The sequence below is a fragment of the Oryctolagus cuniculus genome, chromosome 4 (genome assembly GCF_051225735.1).
Source record: "Oryctolagus cuniculus isolate XC-2025 breed Fujian yellow rabbit chromosome 4, ASM5122573v1, whole genome shotgun sequence".
In the NCBI taxonomy this organism is placed as follows: Eukaryota; Metazoa; Chordata; class Mammalia; order Lagomorpha; family Leporidae; genus Oryctolagus; species Oryctolagus cuniculus.
In genome coordinates this window covers 161,655,213-161,673,278 of record NC_142870.1, presented here as the reverse complement: position 1 = coordinate 161,673,278, position 18,066 = coordinate 161,655,213, and the positions used below count along the sequence as shown (strand labels likewise).

Sequence of the window (18,066 nt, the reverse complement as noted above, 5' to 3'; positions counted from 1 at the left end):
TGTATTTGTTCTTTGTTTCTTACCTTTTATTCTGCCTTCTCTAGTTTTAATTGAACATTTTATGAATCTGGTTTGTCCCAGGTTATTTCTTATTTATACTTTTAATAAACATCTTTTAGAGGTTTCTCTAGGATTTACATTAAGTTCTACTTTTGGAAATGGTTTGAACCCACCACTTTATTTGCAGTGAAAAGACTTTATAACAGTATAATCCTAGTTCTTCCCACTCACTCATTGCTTTTACATGTTAGTTTTACCTATGTTATAAATACCAGATGGGGAAGCAAGAGAGAATGAGCCAGAAGAAACACTTGAAAAGATAATGGCAGAAAAATTTCTAAAACTGGAGATATTGTTATTGCTTTAAGCAGTTAGTTTTCATGGCAATTGAAAATATAACAAAAGACTATACTTCACCTTCTATTTTTCCCACTTCCAGTGTTCTTCATTTCTTGTTGTAGATCTAAATTTTTTTTGTAAAAAGTTTTTTTTATTAAAATTTATTTGAAAGAGAAAGAGAGATCTTCTATCCATTGATTTCACTTCCCCAGTTCCTGCTACCGCCAAGGGTGGGCCAGGCCAAAGTATTCTTCCACATGGGTGGCAGGGATTCGACTGAGCCATCACCTGTTTCCTACTTTAAGGGTGTGCATTAGCAGGAAGCTGGAAGTGGAAGTGGAGCTGGGACTGAATCCAGGCACTTTGATATGGAATGTGGGTACTGAAGTAGTCTCTTAACTGCTCTGCCAAATACTTGCTCCTAAATTTCTGATCTTAATCCTGTTCCTCCTGCCTGGAGATCTTCCTTTAACATTTCTTGTAGGACATTACTGGCAGTGAATTTGTTATTTTTGTGTCTGAGAAAGTCTTTATTTTTCCTTCATTTTCAAAGGATACTTTCATTTGATAACAGAATTGTGTATGACAATGTTATGCCTTGTTCTCTTTTCCTTCTGGTATTACAACTACATGTATTACCATTATGCTGTTTGGTATTGTCTAAGCATCTAGGATGCTTTTCCCATTGTATTTACTCTATTTTCTTTGTGTGTTACTTTAATTTTTATTGTCCTGACTTCAAATTCATTTGTGTTTTTCCTCCACTGCATCAAGTCTACTCATGAGCCTGTCAAAGGTGTTCTTGACCTTTGTGAAGGTGTTTTTGATGTTTAGCATTTCCATTTTTTCTTACGGTTCCTATTTCGTTTCCAAAGTTGCATGTTGTGTGTGTTTTCCATTAGAATGTTTCCATTAATATGTTTCCATTAACATATTAATCATAATTATTTTAAATGCTCTGATACATGCTACAGCATCTGTGACATGCCTAAGTCTGGTACTGATGATTACTTTGTTTTTACAGAGTATTTTTTCTTGCCTTTTGGCATGCCTTGTAAGTTTTCTGTTGAAATGTTGTGTAGGATAGTAGATACTGAGGTAAATAGGTATGGAATTTTAGTCTATCCAAGAATTTGGTTGTTTAAAGTTTTTCACTGTATTTACTAGGGTCGATGTTTGCTGCTTCTATGGATACCAAATCTTCCAAATTTTTTGTTGATTTTTGCCTTTTCTTGGCTTTGGGACTGCTGTTTGAGCTCAGATACCCCTTAGGTATAATCTGTCTCTTGCAGCTGTTTCAGCTAAAATCTGTTGTTATTGCAGGCTTGTTAACATGGTTGTAGAGGTGTTCCCTAGCATTTTACCTCTAAGTCTTTCTCCTAACTGCACACAGGTACCCACCGATGTTCTCTGTCTTGAGGCACCTGCTCTGCAATAGAAGCTTTTTTGGTGTTGTGTTGTGGTTAGGACTGATGTGTTTGGGTGCTTTTCCAGTGACTGCTGTTCCTCTGGCCAGCTTTCCTATGATCTTAATTCTTTGATGGATTTGTGAGAAAGTATCAATTTGTTGTCTAACTAGTTGCTTTTTTGTAAGGATGAAAGCTGCTTTTTCAGCCCTCTATAATGTTGAACTCGTGCTAGAAATCTACCTTGTCATTTTAAAAACTTAAAAATTTTGAAAGGTTTTTATAATGATTTACCTGTCCAGCTGTCTTTTCATATCCTCTTTATCTAGAACAAAAGAATTCTTTTTTAAAGGGAGAGTTGAAGGAGTAGAATAGGGAAAACTCATTGGAGGTTTGGATCTATGGAATAAAAGCTGTTTGAAATGAGAGGAAATGAAAGCATAAGTGCCTAATGGCATTCAGCTATTTGATCTGCCAATTTGCAGTTATTTATGCTTCTGTTTTTTAAATCAATAGGTAAATGGATTTCGAAGTTATGTGGATCTTTATGTGAAAGACAAATTAGATGAAACTGGAGTGGCCCTGAAAGTTATTCATGAACTTGCAAATGAAAGATGGGATGTTTGCCTCACACTGAGTGAAAAAGGCTTCCAGCAAATCAGCTTTGTAAATAGTATTGCAACGACAAAAGTGAGTGTGTAAATTTTTTGTTTTCATACACACACACACAAAGCCACAGAAGTTAACTTGTTCACTCTATAGCCAAAATAGCTTATTTTTAAAATCCTGGCTGTCATTTTGAAACTCACATCACTTTGCAAAATAGTTAGTAATACTAACATCACAAAGTTGTTGAGAATATTAAAACATTTATTCTAGAGAAAGTGATTATGTAAGTATCTTGTTACCCTAACTATAGAAGACTTTGGACCCATCCTTTGTTCTTTGCCTCTTTAGGGTGGACGGCACGTAGACTATGTAGTAGATCAAGTTGTTGGTAAACTGATTGAAGTGGTTAAGAAAAAGAACAAAGCTGGTGTATCAGTGAAACCATTTCAAGTAAGTGATAATTTCTATATTCTCCTGAATTGTTACCCATCAGTTTTGCTGTTGACCTCTTTTTTTATTTTTGTGGTTATTTTTTTCAACAGGTGAAAAACCACATATGGGTTTTTATTAATTGCCTTATTGAAAATCCAACTTTTGATTCTCAAACTAAGGAAAACATGACTCTGCAACCCAAAAGTTTTGGATCCAAATGCCAACTGTCAGAAAAATTTTTTAAAGCAGTGAGTAAAATTTGTAATGTTTTTCATTGTTATTATTGAGAGTTAAGCAGTTTTCTTGATGTATTCATTTGTGATTGATTTCTCACTCTTATTAACAGTGAATATAGGCAGGCTTATACCTCAAACTAGTATACTTAATTCTGGTAACTTTAAAGAATAGACCTTACTGTTTCATAAAACCATTGATTATTTTGTCAAAAACTAAAATAGGGAGTAACTAATTAGTGTAACTAATTGTATCTTTAGCTTTGCATTGGCCATTGTAAAGCTTAGATTTCTCGTTTACAAGTTTACAAGTATACAAATCCTTCTGGACTCCTGGTTTCATATTTTCTGTTCTCATTTCAACTTCATCTTCTGACTTTTAGCTTCATGTATTTATTTTACTGTGGTAACATATAAAATCTACTATTTTCTACATATTTAAAAATTTTATTTTACTTGGCACATATTTTAGTCACCTTAATTTTTCTAAAATGAGAGGCCAAGTAAAAAAAATCTAAGACTTGTAATTGAGCCTTACCGCTATTAGTAGCTCTTGTAATCCATTGTATTAAGATTTGCTTCAGTTCCTTTGTTCAGCAGTACCACTGGTAACCATTTAGTAAGTTTCTGTGAAGTGTCTTTCAACATTTGGCAATGGAAATGTAAAGATGAATACCAGTTTGAGAGACTACTAAACAGTTGCCCTAAAAGAACATATTTGTCACATTGCAAGGGATATTTTCAAAGGCCTCAGGAATAGAAACAGAAGTTGATTTTACTATCTGAAGTACTTTTAGATGTGATTATAATGAATTCTGAGTACAAATTACCCTACACAAATACCAATCACAAAGGTCTGTCCTAGTAACAGTTGTTCGCATGATTGACTTGATTTTAGATTTTATATCTTACCATTGTAGGTGGAATAAATTTAGTTTTGGCAATACATTTCACTTCTTTGTGTTAATGTCTTAATCTAAAAAAGCATTTCATTCATCTAAAATCACCAAGATGATAAAATATGATTCTTAGGGCTTGGAATTGGAAATGCTTAGGTTTTTTTCTTTTTATTAACACCTTGACATATACTGATCCATTGCAGAGAATAAATAATATGTAATGTTAGGATAGTTAAACTAAACTGCTTAAGCAATAAGGTTATTTGTAAGTTCTCAACTTTATATTAATGTTCCTTTCTTATTAATAATTTTTACTATTTATTTATTTATTTATTTTTTGACAGGCAGAGTGAACAGTGAGAGAGAGAGACAGAGAGAAAGGTCTTCCTTTGCCATTGGTTCACCCTCCAATGGCCGCCACAGCTGGCGCGCTGCGGCCGGCGCACCGCGCTGATCCGATGGCTGGAGCCAGGTACTATCCTGGTCTCCCATGGGGTGCAGGGCCCAAGGACATGGGCCATCCTCCACTGCAGTCCCTGGCCACAGCAGAGAGCTGGCCTGGAAGAGGGGCAACCGGGACAGAATCCGGCGCCCCGACCAGGACTAGAACCCGGTGTGCCAGCGCTGCAAGGCGGAGGATTAGCCTAGTGAGCCGCGGCGCCGGCCCTCTTATTAATAATTTTTATGTCATAAAATTCAAGAATTTGCCATCTAATAAATTCATGAATTAATCAGCTTTTACTGTTAACTTTAATACAATTAACTTGTAACAAAAGCAATGTATATTCCTCAATGAGTTTATCTAGAATTTTTTTACATGTAGCAAAATCATCCTTTCTTCAAGTATTTATATTTCAGTACAATAGGTGGTACTGAGTTAGTTTTACTGTGACTGAGTAAAATTATTTGGCATGTATCATTTTTATTGTCATCACCATTACTGTTTTACCTTAAAACTGCCCAGGTATGCCATTAAGTTCTATAAGTTTTATCTAAGCTTTAAACTACTGGCTTATTTTTTATACCATTATTCTTTGATTGTTAGGCTTCTAATTGTGGCATTGTAGAAAGTATCCTGAACTGGGTGAAATTTAAAGCTCAGACTCAGCTGAACAAGAAGTGTTCATCAGTAAAATATAGTAAAATCAAAGGTATTCCCAAACTGGATGATGCTAATGATGCTGGTAAGATTCAGTATTTTTGTTTCTGTTTTGTATTAAGATTTTGATTTAATTTTATTTTGTTCAGTTATAGAAAGTTTCCATTTTCCATATATAATTAGTCAATGATTTTCTCCTCAGAATATAATTTTACTTCATTGAAATTGCCACATATATCACATGTTAGTGATTCTCAGGAGATAGGAACTCAGTAAAATGTATAATGTATACCTAATGTATACATAATGTATGATGGCTCTTACAGTCTACCCCTATCATGATTGTGATTGTCAATTTTTCTGGTTTCTGCTATATGCAATTTTTAATTTCTCTCAGGAGGCAAACATTCCCTGGAATGTACACTGATATTAACAGAGGGAGACTCTGCCAAATCACTGGCCGTGTCTGGATTAGGTGTGATTGGGCGAGACAGATACGGAGTTTTTCCACTCAGGGGTAAAATTCTTAATGTACGGGAAGCTTCTCATAAACAGGTATATATACATCTACACATTTATGACATTTCTAATGGTTTACTGAAATTGTTGAACTTTTATATATTCAACACTAACATACTTTAAATAATTTTCCTTTTTGCACAGATCATGGAAAATGCAGAAATAAATAATATTATTAAAATAGTTGGTCTACAGTACAAAAAAAGTTATGATGATGCAGAATCTCTGAAAACATTACGTTATGGAAAGATTATGATTATGACTGATCAGGTTGGTTTGAACATTATCACATATTTGAAATTCATATCTTCTTCAGGTTGTAGATACTTTCATGTGACTTGCTCAAAAATTGTATGTTAAAGAGAAATAACATTGATTAGTGGAATCATTTGTGTGTAACACATTTTACATTATCAGTTTTTTGGATTATAGTCTTATAGGTTATTTATGAATATTTTTAAATATAGTAAATGTTAGACGAATTGAGCATAGTATAGCATTATGACAGTGAAGCCTGTACATAAATGGGAACACAGTGACAGATGCAAGTGAGAAAGATCACTAGAATAATGGTTAGTATTTTTATGTGTTGGCATATCTGGGGATGCACAAAAAGCAGGAGAACATGAATAGTAAAATAATAGTAAAATAGAACAAGAAAATTTTCTGAATTTTTAATTGAAAAAGCTTCTATATAGTTTTAAGCAGACATTTTTCAATTTTTATGTCAAGAAAAAACAAAGACTTAGAAGTATTTCTACTCCATAGATTTTTTTTCCTTGCATTGCTCAGTGAAGTGGCATGATTCATGTATTTTCTAATCTTAAACCATTCTTTTAGTGAAATCTGTGTAAACTGTAAAACAGATACAATGATAATATATTTTATAATGATAGGAATACTCAATTTGCGATGAGCTATATTCTTTATTTGCATTTTAAGAAATCTTCACTATGATTATCTAAATACCTATTTTGTAAAATGCAGTTCTAAAATTTGAATGAAATTTTGCCTCTTTGCTGTATTTCTAGACTTAAACAGTTAAAAGTAATTTTATTTTGTTAAATTATTATGGGACTTTTGATTTTATTAACATTTAGGATCAAGATGGTTCTCATATCAAAGGCCTGCTTATTAATTTCATTCATCACAATTGGCCATCACTTTTGAAGCATGGTTTTCTTGAAGAGTTCATTACTCCTATTGTAAAGGTACTTTTACATTATTATATTTTTGTACTGTTGTTTTAAAGGGTAGCAGAAACATTAATTTTTTTTCTTAATTTAAGGCAAGCAAAAATAAGCAGGAACTTTCCTTCTACAGTATTCCTGAATTTGATGAGTGGAAAAAACATATAGAAAACCAGAAAGCCTGGAAAATAAAATACTACAAAGGTTTGTGTTTTAAAGTAATTAAGTTTTGTGAGGTGCTACTGATACAACTATTTTTATTAATCTAAAAAATGCATTGTAAATTTGCTTCTTTAGACTTCAAAATAAGCTATTGCTGATTTTTAAAAAAACTGTTCTTAGACCATTTTAGAAAACAGAGAGTAATATAGTGGATTCCTCCTGTATTTTAATAGTCACCATTTCAATGACCAGTCTGGTTTCATCTGAACCTCTCTCATCACTACCCCATTAGTTTGAAATAACTTTTAGGCATCATCATATTTCATCTCTAACTAGTTTTATATGTGTGTCTAAAAGAAATTTCGTATCTTTGCTGTCCTTAAATATTCACCTTGTATTAATTCTACATAAATGTAATAAAAAGTTTATAGGTTTTATTTTGTTTTCAAAATTTTATTGGCTATGCTGCTTTTTTTTTTTAAAGATTTTATTTATTTGAGAGGTAGAGTTATAGACAGGGAGAAGGAGAGGCAGAGAGAGAAAGAAAGGTCTTCCATCTGCTGGTTCACTCCCCAAATGGCTGCAAACAACGGGAGCAGAGCCAATCTGGAGCCAGGAGCTTCTGCTCAGTCTCCCATGTGCATGCAGGGGCCCAAATATTTGGGTCATCTTTCACTGCTTTCCCAGGCCATAAACAGAGAGCTAGATTGGAAAAAGCACTAGCCCCTATAGGTTTTATTTTAAAATCAGGATTCAAACACATTGCATTTGATAAGTCTCTTAAATTTTTTAGTATAGTGCTTCATGTTTCTTATTTTTCCCTTGCAATTAATTTATTTGTAAAAAGTTGGATTGTTCTATGTAATTTCTCATATTTTAGATTTTGCTAATTGTGTTCCTATAGTTTCATTTAATATGTAGCATGTTCCTCTGCCTCTTTTCTGTTAACTAGCAGTTGAATTGGAGGCATGATCAGATTTGTGTTAGGTTTTTTTGGCAAAACCATTCAATAGGTAGCATTGTGTACTTATGTCAGGAGGCATGCATTACATGATTTGTCTTTGTCTATCAAGACTGATTAGGGCCGGTGCAGTGGCTCACTTGGTTAGTCCTTCGCCTGTGGTGCTGGCATCCCATATGGGCGCTGCCAGGTTCTAGTCCCGGTTGCTCTTCTTCCAGTCCAGCTCTCTGCTGTGACCCAGGAGGGCAATGGAGGATGGTCCAAGTGCTTGGGCCCTGCACCCGCATGGGAGACCAGGAGGAAGCACCTGGATCCGGGCTTCAGATTGGTGCAGCTCCAGCCATGGCGGCCATGTGGGGGGTGAACCAACGGAAGAAAGACCTTTCTCTCTGTCTCTCTCTGTCTATCTGTCAAATAAAAATAATAATAATAAAAAGACTGATTAATTGGTGTTGCCAAATTGATTTATTTATTATAACTTTCCCCACTAGCTTTTCACTTAATTGTTTTTAAAAGTCATTGATGTTCCTCACTTAAAAATTGTGCAGGATTGGGTACCAGTACAGCTAAAGAAGCAAAAGAATATTTTGCTGATATGGAAAGGCATCGCATCTTGTTTAGATATGCTGGCCCTGAAGATGATGCTGCCATTACCTTGGTAATTAAATTTCTTTTAATTAAACTTCCCACAATTTTTCTCCAAGTCTTTATTTCTTATAAAACCGTTTTGAAATTTTAATGCCCAAAGTAGATAATTTTCTTTTTCCCCAGCTTGTACTCTGGTTTTATTTCTTTAATTGCTCTGCTTTTATACTTCTTTAGTTGAAAGACTGCTAAAATGTATTTTTTGATTAAAACCATTGGAAAAACCTTAATTTACCAAATTAATAGTAATTTTCCATTTATAAATTGTTTTATAATGAAATTCATTGTATTTTTAATGTTTAAAATCATTGCTTGGAATCTTTCAGGCATTCAGTAAGAAGAAGATTGATGACAGAAAAGAATGGTTAACAAATTTTATGGAAGATCGGAGGCAGCGTAGGTTACATGGCTTACCAGAGGTTAGTCATAAAGAGTGGTGATCTAGGGGAAGAAGGAGAGAGAGAAAATGAAATTCATGCAGTAATAATGACACTATTGCTGTATAACTTTTCTCTTAGCAATTTTTATATGGTACAGCAACAAAACATTTGACTTACAATGATTTCATCAACAAGGAATTGATTCTGTTCTCAAACTCAGACAATGAGAGATCTATACCATCTCTTGTTGATGGTAAGTAACCTTTGTTTAAAAACTAGTTTAATTTCTTATTTTTAAGACATCCTATGAGACATTTTAAAATTCTTACTGGAAATGTTGTGAAGTATATGAAGAACTGATTCAGAGAAATTTAAAGGCCTTTGATTGTGCTTTTGGGATATGTTTTAATAGGGCTGAAATTTTTAACTTGAAACCTTTAAATGCTTTTGTGTTTCTCAGTAAAATTAATTTTTAAGAGTAATATTTAAAGATTTAGCCCAAGTTGATTGTAGAATTCCTAAAATGAAAAGTTTTATTTATCAGAGGCTAAATTTTTAAAATACCCACATACCTAGTGCTTTATTTAACTTGATGAAAAAATTTAAAAACTGATTCTCATTAAAGCAAATTTTGGTCTCCTATCTAGAAATTTTTTTCGATTTCTAACTTTTAGAAAATGTGTTGATCTTTATTTTCAATTTTTTTTCCCTAGCTAACAGCAGATTATTCTATCCATTTGTCAATTTCTTGCCTGAAATTGCTTCCTTTCTATAAAGTTCTCCCTAGCATTTCTAGTCTAAATTGATCTCAGATGCCTATACTTCTCTGCCAGTTATTGTATGCTTATTATTTTACCTGCATTAATTTTGCCTACTTGTTAGACTATAACATTTCTAGAGAAGTGAACAATATTATCCTTTTGTTGCTACATGCCCTGGCTCTACAGTGATGATGACAATAGTTTGTATATACTGAAAAGGTTCAGTGTTTATTGGCTTACATCAAGGAGAATGATAAAGAAGCAGAGTGCTTTGTTCACATTGCTTCATGTAATCTTTCTGATGAATGTATTAAGAGTGTAGTGATTTCTGTATTCTGATGAAGATGTTGAGACATGTTAGTTTAGTTACATGGTGATTGACCAAAATAAGAAGAACTTCCAGAGTTTGGTACAAGTGAGCAGTTCTTTATACCTGAAGCTTGTCTTTTAATTGGTGATTTGTTTTTGGAATAGATGGAGATGACATGAAAACATGTTAGTGTGTACTCACTTTGTTATAGAATTTCAAATAAAAATTTTGGTCAGCTCTTCAACAGCAAACTATATTCTTTTGTGTGTGTGTGTGTGTGTGTGTGTACACATATACAGAACATTGTTTCCACTAAAAGAATTATTAACAACTATACCTTGAAATGGTGTTTTTAAAAGAGTATTGCCCTTTTTGAAAAATAGGTTTCAAACCTGGCCAACGAAAAGTTTTATTTACCTGTTTCAAGAGGAATGATAAACGTGAAGTAAAAGTTGCCCAGTTGGCTGGATCTGTTGCTGAGATGTCTGCCTATCATCATGGAGAAGTAAGCTTTGAAATTGGAATAATCTGAGAACTGTAGTCACTGGCCTGCAGAATGATAATTTTACATAAGAACATGCCTTTCCTTTTATGCTGTCTTTGGAAATGTAAAAGAATTGGGTTTGGATTTAGTATAAATTGAGGAGAAGGTATGGACAATTTAGAATATGAATGCTGTATTCTGTTTCTATTTTATAGCAAGCATTGATGATGACAATTGTGAACTTGGCTCAGAACTTTGTGGGAAGTAACAACATTAACTTGCTTCAGCCTATTGGTCAGTTTGGGACTCGACTTCATGGTGGCAAAGATGCTGCAAGCCCTCGTTATATTTTCACAATGTTAAGGTAAATATTTCCTGATACAGTAGTATAAAATTTGGTTTCAAGTTAACTGGAACCAATTAAATAATTAATAGAATTGTAGCTGTAAAGATATGATTGCCTAGTTATTTTGTTGAGGGCTCCAAATTACTATTAATTCTGTACTCTTTTATGCTTTGTGTTCTTTTAAACATTTTATTTGAGAATAGTTTTAAGTTTACACAATAAAAATCGTGGGATAGCAATACAAAGAATTCCCATATATCCCTCACTCTACATAAAACAGCTGAATGTGATTCATTAATTGTTTCAAATTATTTGATTACAAATAGAAGTATGTTAACCTTCATTTTTAGAAATTATTGGTGAATGTAGGAATTTTTTTCCTGATTCATTGTTAATCTTATGGCTGAGAATAGATTATGTGTTTGATTCAGAAAAATAGGAAATTCTTAAAGTTTTTGCTAATATTTAAGAACTTAGGGCTAAGTAATAAAAAATAATGCTAATTTTTTGTCTTTATGCCCAAGAGAAATATATATATATATATATATAGTAATAAGTTTAGAAAATCTTATTTTTTAAAGAGATTTCAAAGGCAGAGTTAGAAAGGGAGAGACAGATTTTTTTCCATCTGCTTATCTGTTCTCCAAATGGCTGCAATGACATGGGCTGGGCCAGGCTTAAGCCAGGAGCCTTGGAATTCCATCAGGGTCTTCCCACATGAGTAGCAGGGTCCCAGGCATCTTCTGCTGCTTTCCCAGGCATGTTAGTAGGGAGCAGGATTGGGAGTGGAGCTGTAGTGACTCCAATCATTACAGGCAGCAACTTAACCCACTGCACTACATTGTTGGCCCTGATGAATTTTATTGTTAAGCACATGTAGTCAAAATTTATAAAAATATTATTTTTAAGTTTCTTGCAAAGTAAAGTCCTCGTTAGGTATTACTTGCCAAAGCAATTGCTTTTTCTGTTTTCTTTTTTCTTTCATTAGCTCTTTAGCAAGATTACTTTTTCCTGCTGTGGATGACAACCTGCTTAAGTTTCTTTATGATGATAATCAACGTGTAGAGCCTGAGTGGTATATTCCCATAATTCCCATGGTTTTAATAAATGGTGCTGAAGGCATTGGTACTGGATGGGCTTGTAAACTACCAAATTATGATGCCAGGGAAATCGTGAACAATGTCAGGCGAATGCTAGATGGTTTGGATCCTCATCCCATGGTAATTATTTGGAACTTAATACATATATTGTTTATTTAACACAATGACGGACTATAGAGTACATTCATTTTAGAAATGAGATATTTTAAACATGTTTTAAAACATAATAGGCTAGGGCCGGCGCCGTGGCTCACTAGGCTAATCCTCTGCCTTGTGGCACCGGCACACCAGGTTCTAGTCCCGGTCGGGGCGCCGGATTCTGTCCCGGTTGCCCCTCTTCCAGGCCAGCTCTCTGCTGTGGCCAGGGAGTGCAGTGGAGGATGGCTCGAGTGCTTGGGCCCTGCACCCCATGGGAGACCAGGAGAAGCACCTGGCTCCTGCCATTGGATCAGCATGGTGCGCCGGCCGCGGCAGCCATTGGAGGGTGAACCAACAGCAAAAAGGAAGACCTTTCTCTCTGTCTCTCTCTCTCACTGTCCACTCTGCCTGTCAAAATAAATAAATAAATAAATAAATAAATAAATAAAAGCATAATAGGCTGAAAAACCTTTATTAGAGTTAACTTGATGTATACTTCCAAAAAGGAACTTTTAAATGAGCCTGGAGGTCAGTTTTATTGGGAGAAATTGTTGAAATTTTAAAATACTCTATATCCTAGGCTTTCAAGCACATTATGTATATTTTAATGTATCCTGTTATTTGTAATTGTTGTCCTTTACTTGTAGAATTCACTATGCTCATTCTTTCCCCTGAACCTCCAAGTAAATAAAAAAGTCATCCCCTCCTCTACATGATTTTCAAATTACCTGGAAATTTTCTTTATCTTGATAAACTTACATGTATTTTTGTTACAAAAAATAATGCTCATTCTAGAAAGTACAGAGACATAAAGGAACAAAATTCCACAAATCCATCATATAAGAATGAACTTGGTATCTTGATATGTTTCTTTTTATGTTTTATTTCATTTTTGTATTTCAAAATAAAAATTAGGAGTATGTTATACTCTGATTTTTCCTATAAATACTTCAGTGTACTTTAGAATATTTCTAACAGAAGCACCAAGCTTCTTTTAATGATTATAATTTTATTTCAGCTGGTATAGACACATTTTGGAGTGCTAAGCTAGTATCTGAGGATATGATCAATAAATGTAGCTTGTGTGCTTACTCTGTATTGAACAATCTACTGAGTGGTGAGATAAAGATCTGTGATCACTGTCTTCAAAAGTAATCTCTTGTCAAGATAAGACATTAGAACTTGAAGTTTATAGTCACCGAAGATGTTAACAGTGGCTTATTATATCAGAAGTAGTAGTGTCTATGCTATATGCTTACTTTCTTAATGATGATAAATATGAATTATAGAAAGAGATTACTTGTAATTTGGTTGGGAAGGATAAAATTTAGATAGATGAATAGAATGGGGTGTTGCATATGTGTGAGGGCTGGTTGATAGAGAGTGAAAGTGAGAACAATGAAGATAATCAAAATGTGGGAGAAAAATAGTGGTTCTGTATGGCAAATCATTAGAGGAAAAAGTTGAAAGTTAGATTGGGTTTGAAATGTGGAAGCCTTTCAATGTAGGGCCCAAAGAGTTTGAATTTAAAGGATATTAGTCTAAGGGGGGTGGGCAATAGACCGAAGTGATGGTATTCTAGAGAGACTGGGAAGGATGATGCTGGGATTTCGAGGTTGAAATGTGTGTGTGTGTGTGTGTGTGTGTGTGTGTGTGAATGATTTATTTATTTATTTGAAAGTCAGAGTTACACAGAGGGAAAGAGAGCTTCTATCCACTGGTTCACTCCCCAAACGGCTGCAGCTGACACGGCTGGGCCAGGCCAAAGCCAGGAGCTTCTTCTGGATCTCCCATGTGGGTGCAGGGGCCCAAGTACTTGAGCCATCTTCCACTGCTTTCCCAGGCTCATTAGCAGGGAGCTGGATTGGAAGTGGAACAGCCAGGTCTTGAACCAGTGCCCATATGGGATGCCAGGGTTGCAGGCAGTGGCTTTACCCACCACACCACAGTGCTGACTCCTAATACTGGATTATATTAAAAAGGCCATGAATTCAAGATTGATCACTTAGATATAGAGGGATAATTAAGGATGAGGAATTCAGTTTCAGTGATGTTTATTTGTCAGTAGCAATAGACTATATACTAAGGAGCATTCAAATATGAGACATTTGAGAGAAAATTCAGGGTTTTTAAGTTATTTTCATTTTTCTCTGCAGCTTCCAAACTATAAGAACTTTAAAGGCACAATCCAAGAACTTGGTCAAAACCAGTATGCAGTCAGTGGTGAAATATTTGTGGTTGATAGAAACACAGTAGAAATTACAGAGCTTCCAGTCAGAACTTGGACACAGGTTAGTATAAATATGTGAGTCCCTGCAAAAAGGGCATTGCATTAGCAGTTCTTTCTGGTAAGAATGATTCTATCATTGTTGGTCCTAAGTCTGAATAGTGTTTAAAAATTCCTGTATATGTTTTTATCCCCTCCAATAGTAATTAAATGTTTTAAATGTTTTTAATTGAAGTAGTCTAATATTGTTTGTGTTAGGTATATGTAAGTGTCTGGGTTTTTTGAGATTATATCTTTTATTTACCTTAAAATGATTAGAATATGAATTAGTGTTTTGAGTCCTTATAGTGGTCAATATGTTTAAGTCAATTGGTATCACTATTACAAATCTAAAGGTGTCCATGTTCTCTATTGTCACTTTTAGTTGCTGTGATTCACACTTGACCTTGCCCTTCAGAATAGGAGCAGATCAGAACCTTTACCTTGTTGGTCTTCTCTCGCCACTAAGATCTCCATAAATTCTCTTCTAAAGTGATTGGACAGGAGATGATAGACATGGAGATTTCATTGTCTTTTCTCTTACAGGAGTCGAGAATTTTTAAAAGGTTGTGTGACTTGTAGTAGGAGAACATGAGAGTAAGTAAAATAATTACATATTTGTAAATTTTTTATAGGTATACAAAGAACAAGTTTTGGAACCTATGCTAAATGGGACCGACAAAACACCAGCATTAATTTCTGATTATAAAGAATATCATACTGATACAACTGTGAAATTTGTGGTGAAAATGACAGAGGAGAAACTAGCACAAGCAGAAGCTGCTGGATTACATAAAGTTTTTAAGCTTCAAACTACTCTGACTTGTAATTCCATGGTAATTTATACCTTTACTATTAATTTGATCTTCCTTGCATGGTATAAGTTGAATTGTTGTAATAGAAATGGCCATAGTAAGCCCCGAATGCATTTTTTCATTGCATACTTGGTGAAGAATCTAGGGGTATATGCCTTTCTCTGCTGTGTACTACCTTCACTTGCAATTCATGTTTCTGCATCAAGGCTTGAAGACAGGATATACACATTTTCATATACACTAACTGAAAGTTAGGAGAGAGTGATTATTGTAGGATTTTTATGTGCCTTATGCCTAACTTTATTAGCATTGCAGTTGTAGTCTTATCTCCTCATAACTCTAGACTGCTTCATTAAAATTATGTATTTCTGTTCACATGTAATTAGAAAGGAAGGTAAAAAGGTAGAGTGTATGATAACCCAAATTGCATTCTAAATAGGCTTTTAGATTTAAAACACAGTAAAAAAAAAAAAAACAATAATAGCATAATGGTTGAAAAATCATCATAATCTGCTCAGACAGACTGATAGAGGGAAAACAAAGCCAAGAGTTTGAATTATAGCACAAGTAATTGTAAAAGAAAGAAGGTGGGGGCAAATGCATATCCATTGGATAAAGAATTTTAAGTAATATTTTTAAGCTTAGAGGTAAAATATATGTGTTTTTTAGTTGAGGGGAAACATTTTTCTTAGATGGTTTTATAGCTACTTTCTTTATTTTAAGATTTATTTATCTTATTTGAAAGACAGAGTTAACAGGGAGGGAGAGAAAGAGATAGAGATAGATGTCTTCCATTTGCTGGTTTACTCTCCAAATGGCCACAATGGCAAGATCGGGGCCAGACAGAAGCCAGGAGTTTCTTCTGGATCTCCTATATGGGTACAGGGGCCCAAGCACTTGGGCCATCCTGTGCTGCCCTCCCAGGTGCACTAGCAAGGAACCAGCTCAGAAGTGGAGCAGCTGAGACTTGAACCCGTGCCCATATGGGATGCTGGCGTCACTGGTGGAAGTCTTATCCACTATGCCATGACTCTGGCCTCTACATTTTTTTTTTTTTTTTTAAGATTTGATTTATTTGAAAGTGTTACACTGAGAGAAGGAGAGGCAGAGAGAGATCTTCTAGCCACTGGTTCACTCCCCAGATGGCTGCAACGGTTGGAGCTACAGCAATCTGAAGCCAGAAGCCTGGAGCTTCTTCTGCGTCTCCCATGTGGGTGCAGGGGCCCAAGAACTTGGGCCATCCTCTTCTGCTTTCCAAGGCCTGAGCTGAGAGCTGGATGGGAAGTGGAGCAGCCAGGACTCGATCCAGCACCTATATGGGATGCCAGCACTGCAAGCGTTGGCTTTACCCACTACACCACAGCGCCAGTCCACTTGATGGCTACTTTTTAAAAGGACCTGTTTTTAACTGTCAGAGATATTTCTATTTTAACTACTTCTGTAATTTATTGGTTTCCAAAGCAATATTTACAAAAATGAGCTTACTAGTTGGTTCTGTTCAATAGCTCTTAGTGGTTGTGTGTTCATATAGTGTATTATCATTATTTTAAATATTGTGGATGTCATTTCAATTGAAATACTGAGAACAGCTTTATGTAATCCACAAAAACTGTTTTGCCTAGGTACTCTTTGATCATATGGGATGTCTGAAGAAGTATGAAACTGTGCAAGACATTCTGAAAGAATTCTTTGATTTACGGTTAAGTTATTATGGTTTACGAAAGGAGTGGCTTGTAGGAATGTTGGGAGCAGAATCTACAAAGCTTAACAATCAAGCCCGTTTCATTTTAGAGAAGATACAAGGGAAAATTACTATAGGTAAGATGCAACCTTTTAAAATTTGAACGTTAGTTAAAAATGGAAAAAAACTTTATTAATAGAAGACATTTTTATCAGTAGAATATAAACAAATACAAATTGAATCTCTTTTCTTGATCCTAACTTTATTTTTCCCTCACATAGAGAATAGGTCAAAGAAAGATTTGATTCAAATGTTAGTCCAGAGAGGTTATGAATCTGACCCAGTGAAAGCCTGGAAAGAAGCACAAGAAAAGGTAATCATTTGCAGAAAAAGACATTCAGAGAAGCTTTTAAAATCAACTTCCAAAACAAAAAAACCCAACCCCTGAAACTTAAATTTAGTAGTATTGCTAAAGGTGATGAGTTGTCTCTTTGGAGACTGAAGTCTTCTGTTTATCCACAGAATAAATACAGCTCAGGAAATGGTAGTGCACACCCACCACAAAACTCTTGGCCAGTGTGATTGCCCCAAGGCCTGGAGAAATGACTCCAGCTGTGAGAAGGTAGCTCGGTCTCCTTGGCCTTTTTTTCTGAGCCTGCCAATGAAAGGGTGTCATTTGTGGTGGTGCTTTTTGTGAGATGCACGTATACTACCTGGGAACCAGAATGGTAGCACTGGAATGGTTTCACACTATTCAGTCTATGGTCAAAGTATGGCATTCAGTCACTACTCTCTTGATCTGGTTTTACTCAGTGCTGGGAAGCTGGAGACAAAAATGTTCATTATTATAGAATTTTATCGAGCATCAATATGTGCTCTTCCCAGTGCTTAGATTTTTGGCTAGAGATTTAAAGCCCGGAACTTCAGATTAAAAGTCTAATGTTTTATTAATTTGATTTGTCCCTTTCAGATCATAAAATAGTAATATTAATTCAGTGAATGGGATATTGAAACTGAGATTCCCCTCAGGAATAGTTTCTTGATGTGTTTTAATTAAAGGAAAAATTTTAAAAGACGATACAACATTGTGATTGAGAACAGAAATGCAGAAAATAAGAAAATTTGATATTAATTTTGATACTTAGATTATTTGTGTGTGTATATATATATATATCATGTTGATAATGCTAATATCTTTAAAAGTAATTACGATTATGTGACCTAACTTGAAATGAAAACTTCCCTAAAGAGTTCTCAACCATAATGTTTTCGTATTATTTATCAGAATTAT

At 34.7% G+C, this 18,066-nt stretch overlaps 1 protein-coding gene across 8 annotated transcripts in view; it reads left to right on the top strand.

The window, feature by feature from the left end:
• The window catches only part of TOP2B (DNA topoisomerase II beta), a 94,155-nt gene that overhangs the window by 55,684 nt on the left and 20,405 nt on the right, over nucleotides 1-18,066 (top strand). For 7 of the 8 annotated variants that reach the window (XM_089332317.1, XM_089332319.1, XM_089332318.1 and 4 more), the window contains 18 exons: nucleotides 2,262-2,435; nucleotides 2,703-2,804; nucleotides 2,897-3,034; nucleotides 4,964-5,102; nucleotides 5,415-5,572; nucleotides 5,681-5,806; nucleotides 6,637-6,747; nucleotides 6,825-6,930; nucleotides 8,398-8,507; nucleotides 8,821-8,913; nucleotides 9,013-9,127; nucleotides 10,329-10,450; nucleotides 10,645-10,793; nucleotides 11,764-11,995; nucleotides 14,170-14,304; nucleotides 14,915-15,115; nucleotides 16,717-16,912; nucleotides 17,057-17,148. In XM_089332317.1, coding sequence (XP_089188443.1) covers nucleotides 2,262-2,435; nucleotides 2,703-2,804; nucleotides 2,897-3,034; nucleotides 4,964-5,102; nucleotides 5,415-5,572; nucleotides 5,681-5,806; nucleotides 6,637-6,747; nucleotides 6,825-6,930; nucleotides 8,398-8,507; nucleotides 8,821-8,913; nucleotides 9,013-9,127; nucleotides 10,329-10,450; nucleotides 10,645-10,793; nucleotides 11,764-11,995; nucleotides 14,170-14,304; nucleotides 14,915-15,115; nucleotides 16,717-16,912; nucleotides 17,057-17,148 — 2,499 coding nt within the window. The remainder of the gene's footprint in view (nucleotides 1-2,261; nucleotides 2,436-2,702; nucleotides 2,805-2,896; nucleotides 3,035-4,963; nucleotides 5,103-5,414; nucleotides 5,573-5,680; nucleotides 5,807-6,636; nucleotides 6,748-6,824; nucleotides 6,931-8,397; nucleotides 8,508-8,820; nucleotides 8,914-9,012; nucleotides 9,128-10,328; nucleotides 10,451-10,644; nucleotides 10,794-11,763; nucleotides 11,996-14,169; nucleotides 14,305-14,914; nucleotides 15,116-16,716; nucleotides 16,913-17,056; nucleotides 17,149-18,066) is intronic. The other variant, XR_016233330.1, reaches the window with a different exon arrangement.